The 5,514-nt window shown below is 36.6% G+C and overlaps 1 protein-coding gene across 1 annotated transcript; it reads right to left on the bottom strand.

Moving 5' to 3' along the window:
• Positions 1–823: 823 nt before the first annotated feature.
• On the bottom strand, positions 824–5,300 carry LOC25497866 (SNF2 domain-containing protein CLASSY 3). Its single transcript, XM_013592589.3, has 3 exons — positions 3,378–5,300; positions 3,048–3,203; positions 824–2,764 (listed from the first exon to the last, which is right to left on the bottom strand). Exons 1-3 carry the CDS (start codon positions 5,298–5,300, stop codon positions 869–871), a joined length of 3,975 nt encoding a protein of 1,324 aa, XP_013448043.1. The 3' UTR covers positions 824–868.
• Between the last annotated feature and the right edge of the window lie 214 nt (positions 5,301–5,514).

Here is a 5,514-nt window from a genome sequence, read left to right as displayed (position 1 = left end):
TAACGAAGTGAAATCAGCAATGAACAATGGATCCTTTAGCTTGTTGTCAAAAAAGAACAAGAGAGACTTATAAAGAAAGTTATCGAGCATGAATATCGACATGGGAACATATGGATACCCAAAGTCAAAGAATGGATAGAAGGATGGAGTTAATGATATATAATTTCCGAATACAGAAAGTTTAATGAGGACTAAAACCAAACACTGTCGTGCTTAAGTTTTTTTTACAAAACAAACACTGCAAGAGTGATTTTCAATTCAACTGGCCTTCTTTCTTTTTGCTCCCAGAATTGTACTAATTCTCGACTATCTATATCTAAACCAAACAGACAACTAGGTATTACAGTATAGTTATAAGTAAAAACTCTTCAAATATAGAAATTGTAGCACTCTTTTAATTAATATGTAGCCACTGCTCTCAGCTTGAAGATACTGACAGTGTATTGAAGCTAATTGTAGGTGCTGATACAAATATAGTATATCCTAAGTTGAAAGTCCTAGAACGGTAATTTCATTACTTTACAGATAGTAATAAATAATAGCAATGTTGTAGAGTTAGCAATGTTTAAGAATCTTCAAAACCAAATAAAGAGCTACATTAGAAGCATGATCTGAATTAAACAACAGAGATAATCAAAATTGTTAAAGTAAGAGCATTTCTATTTTTTGTTTAACCTTCAGTCGAAATATCATCGTATTAACAAAATATAAAGTCAAAACTACTAATTTAATCTGATCCACCAAAAATATTCTTACCTTTGAAAGTAGTCCTGTGTCTATACACTGAAACTGAATTGGTTGAAAATTTAACATTCTTGCAAACACAGAAATGTATCCAAGCGTGAAATTGGATCCACGGCCAAAACTCTCAGACCACATCTCGCTCCTTCCTCAGTACCACACACTTAACAAACATGTCTTTGAGATTTTCATGCCGAGTCATCTGATCAAGAACTCTATCTTCAAAGTTCCCTGCACAGCTCTTGGACTCCTCATCAATATCGGTGGCATTTTTCTCCGAAAAAACAAGCTCAGATAACCGGTCCTTTTCGGCCTGTTTACCATATTTTTCTTCCTCAGTAGTCCCTTCAGCGAGCAGATGGTATGTGTATACCACTCTCTTCTGACCAATCCTATATGCTCGGCTGATAGCTTGTCTTTCGACAGAAGGATTCCATACAACATCCAGAAGTACAACCCTAGAAGCTCCAACTAAGCTAATTCCCTCAGAACAAGCTTTTGTAGATGCAAGTAGAACCTTTGCTTGGCAATTTGCATCGTTGAAGCTATGGATTACGGATTGCTTGACCTTTGGAGGATCTTTGCCAGACATGAATAACACTTCCTTTCCCTCAGACCATTTAAAAGCAGAGGTTAATTGGTCTTTAATTAATTGTAAAGGCGCATGGAATTGGCTGAACACAAGAACTTTCTCGTGAAAAGCATCGCATAGCCGAACAAACTCGAACAAAAATTTTGTTTTGACACCTTCATGTGGGTTCAGTCTAAGCTTTTCCAGCTGATCCTTGTCAAGAGCAGATTCTTCTTCTTCCGAAAGAGAACATTCAAGGAAAAGCGATGGATGGACGGATGTCAATGCTATCTTACGTTCAAAGTTAAATATGGTGTTCTGAGAACGTTTAATGCTCTTCAGAATTTCGTTCTGCAAACTATCTGCCTTCAAAGTCACCAAACAGTCCCTTAACCCGGGAAGCTTATTTTCAAGGATCGCCCCTTTGTGAACATGTACAAAGGGATCCATTAGCATTTTCAGCTTCTTGATCTTATCATCAGAAGGGTCTCTTGTTGTGTTGCCTGAAACAGGTTCACAACTCCGCTTTTTAGATGATTTATGTCCCTGCTTATGGCAAAAACTTTTTAGCTCAGGCGGTATCGTGTTAGGAAAAGAAGGCTTCACTAAGCTTAAGGTGCTGTAAAGCTCCCAGAAATTGTTCTGGAATGGAGTTCCGGAAAGGATGATTCGCTTCTGCGCTTGAATCTTGGACAACACCTTCCAAATATGACTTCTTTGATTTCTTGGTGTGTGTCCTTCATCTAGAACTAACAAACCGGGAGATTTAAGCAGAATCTTTCGCATATCACAGTTTCCTTTTCTCTCCTTCACATTTTCAAGCTTTTTCTTATCTTGGCATTTTTTTCCAAACAAATTGTAGCTGATTCCAAGAATGCTTGTTTCTTTGAACCACGAAATCAGTTTTGCCATCCGCGTTTCATGAATATTATGTTGTGTATTGGACCTATCAAACGTTTCAACCGCATCAGCATGCTCTTTACCAGATAACTCGGGATTGCTTAAATTGTGAAATGGAACTCCAATGTCCCATTTCTTGAATTCATCCTCCCAAGTTAGTAGTATACTAGCAGGAGCGACAATAATCGGCAAGCATTTGGGAAAGGCTTTCAAATATGCCTTGAGAAACACTATGGTCAGCCTTGTCTTTCCGGTACCAGGAGCATGAGAAATAATGCAGCCACCTTCACTGCAAGGATCGACATTCTTTAACTTTTGAAGCTTTACGCTTCCTGCCAAGTTTTTCCAAATGAATTCAAAGCCTTCTTGTTGATGAGGATATAAAGTTTGTATCAAATCTGGAATTAGGTCCCAAACTGTTCCCTCATTGCGAGAGAAATTAGTTTCTGAATCTTTATCAGAAACATTGAATTGAGATCCATCAAACAGTGAAACATTTACACCATCAAATGATGCCTTTCTTCCTGAACCTTCACATGGAAATCTTTCAACCTGTGTCACGTGCAAAACAAGTATGCAAAATATCAGCGTCTCTTATACAACTAAATAAAATTTAATTTGAATCTAACAGCAGAAAATTTATTGAATCTAACAGCAACAAATTTATTAGTGTTATGTTCCAAATAGTACTGATTTAGCTGCAATTACACAATACTTCGCATTAAATCGCCGCATAATGCAATCAAAAGTGGTGTGTTCAAATTTCACTAATCAAGACCAAAATCAGAAAAGTAACCAAGTTATTTTATTTAAATCAATACGAAACCATGCTTACCACTAGTGGTGAGATATATTTGATCTCAGTAATAACCACACCACACAATTTGCAATATACACCAATCTCTTCGTCGAGAAAAGTGTCGTGTTCACATCGAGATGATGGACTTCCGCTTTTTATATTTGTAGCTTCATTTGTCCCTAAATTTCCAATCTGCAGATAGTAACACACTATGTATAAACATATAGATATTGCTTAGAATGAAGTCTATACATATAAACAATTTAAATGAAAAATTAAAATAAGCTTGAGCACTAGTCCTATAGTTCACAAATAAAAATAAAAATGCAGAGTTCAAATTTAAATGTTCTTAAAGTGGAGGATTACCATGGATACAGCGTCAGATTCTCTAAGAACTGTATCTAATTCATCCCATAACACTTCGTTCTCCTCCTCCTCCATGGTCTTTTGCACTTTTTCCACCTTCTTAAGGCTCCATATCGATGGGGGTGTCTCCACAGAAACCGGTTGTGGCTGTGTATCTTGTCGATCAACGCCATCCTCCTCAAACTCGAACAAAGTTGAATCATTCTTCATGGTATTCATACTGTCCCAATAGCATTTAGCAAGGAGCAACTCATTCCACATAAAATGTGTGCTTTTGACGCTTTGTATCAAACCATTATTATCAATAGATTCATTCTTCTTCTCGATATGGATGTTAGCTATACCTTTATAATCCCTTCCTTTGTTCTCCACCATTTTCTGTTTACGTGATTCCTTTATCATTTCTTGCTTTGTTTGAACCAAAGAAACGCCCCCAGCATCTAAACCTTTGACATGCTCTTTTCCTTCGTCAGAATCAGAAACATCCACGCTTTCATAAGGTTTGGCATTGTCTTTGGCTTTGACATGGGATTTGCATTTGGCTTTAGCAACATTAACATCATCACGAAGATTCACAGTTTCATTAGGTTTAGCCCTTTCTTTGGCTTTGGCAACATTTACATCATCGTCAGAAACATTTTCCACACTTTTTGCTTTTTGTTTCTTTGATGTATCATTCTTGTTTGAAGAAGAACCCTTCTTCTCAAAGGTAGTAGAAGTTGCTACACTACCATAATCTGAATGCTCCACTTCATCATTCTTTATAGAAGGACTTTTATCCTTCACCTCCTCATTATTCATCTCAGAAATTCCATTGTGTCTATCAATTGCCTCTCTCAACAATTCCTCTGCGACATTATCGTATTTTCGCCCACCCTTTTTCTTCTCTTTCTCCTTACCATCATTATCAGAAGAACTATCGTCATCATTGTCAGAAATCTCATTCAGCTCATCAACTCTAAAATCCTCATCGCTAGTCTCATTTTCTTCACTTTCATCAGAATCAAAACAGTGTTCTTCATCACTCTCATCAGAATCATCCAAATCAACAAAAAAATTATCTTTATCAGCAAACTCACCACTTCCTCCACTTTTTGCACCCTCTTGAACATTATCATCATCATCATCAGAATCAGAATTGGAATCTGAATCTGAATCAGAAGCAGAACCAACAGAGTGTTCTTCATCACTCTCATCAGAATCATCCAAATCTACAAAAAAAATATCTTTATCAGCAGACTCATCGCTTGCTCCACTTTTTTCTCCCTGTTTAACATTATCATAATTTTCTTCTTCTTCATCATCATTAGAATCAGAACTAACAGAGTGTTCGTCATCTGATTGTATTGTAATCGGGTTTTCAAGTGTCCAACCACACTTTTCGTCAACAAACTTTCCATCTTTCGCATCAAACTTGCCACTTTCATCAATTTTCACATTCTCGGTAACATCATAACCATCCACAAACATCTTCTCATCACCAATATCAAAGAAAATAACCTCAGAATTATCATGAACAACAAAAGGTTCTTCTTTTAACTTTCGTTTCTTGGAGTGTTTTTCATCACTTTCACCATATTCATCTGAAATTATTGTAATCGGGTTTTCAACTGTTCCATCTTTAGCATAAAACTTGCCACTTCCTCCACTTTTTACTTCCTTTTTAACATCAAAAACACCCTCAAACATCTTCTCATCACACTGCTCCGACCCTTCATTATCATCATCATCAATGGAAATGATCTTAGCATTCTCTGGAATAAGAAAAGGTTCTTCTCTTACCTTTCGTTTCTTAGAACCAGAAAGAGAGTCAAAACTCATATCATCTTCATCACTCTTTCTCCGCTTTGATGAACCACCATTTGAAAGAAACCTGATCAAGGGAACATTGTTGGTATGAGTTATGCTAGAAACACCAGCCATCACAAACAGAACAAGGACAAGAAAATTAAAGAAACAGGTTTGGCTTTGTATGCTTTAAATGTCTCTGTTATGTTATGTGTTAGTGGATAACAGAAAGAGAAAAAGAACAACAAAAAGTGTTGTTAAATTGAAAGGGTTAGGAATGTGTCGATAAATGAAGATCTTAATGGAAGAAGAGTTGTAGGAACATAGCAGAGAGAGAGAGAGAGAGAGA

The sequence above is a fragment of the Medicago truncatula genome, chromosome 7 (genome assembly GCF_003473485.1).
Source record: "Medicago truncatula cultivar Jemalong A17 chromosome 7, MtrunA17r5.0-ANR, whole genome shotgun sequence".
NCBI lineage: Eukaryota > Viridiplantae > Streptophyta > Magnoliopsida > Fabales > Fabaceae > Medicago > Medicago truncatula.
Note: the sequence above shows the minus strand (reverse complement) of the source record. Positions and strands in the feature narration are given on the sequence as shown.

Excerpts from the sequence above, each read along its gene's own strand:
- LOC25497866 (XM_013592589.3), bottom strand. The coding sequence starts at position 5,300 with ATGGCTGGTGTTTCTAGCATAACTCATACCAACAATGTTCCCTTGATC. Across the intron at positions 3,204-3,377 it reads AATCTGACGCTGTATCCATG|ATTGGAAATTTAGGGACAAA; the intron begins GTAATCCTCCAC and ends TACTATCTGCAG. Across the intron at positions 2,765-3,047 it reads AATATATCTCACCACTAGTG|GTTGAAAGATTTCCATGTGA; the intron begins GTAAGCATGGTT and ends CACGTGACACAG.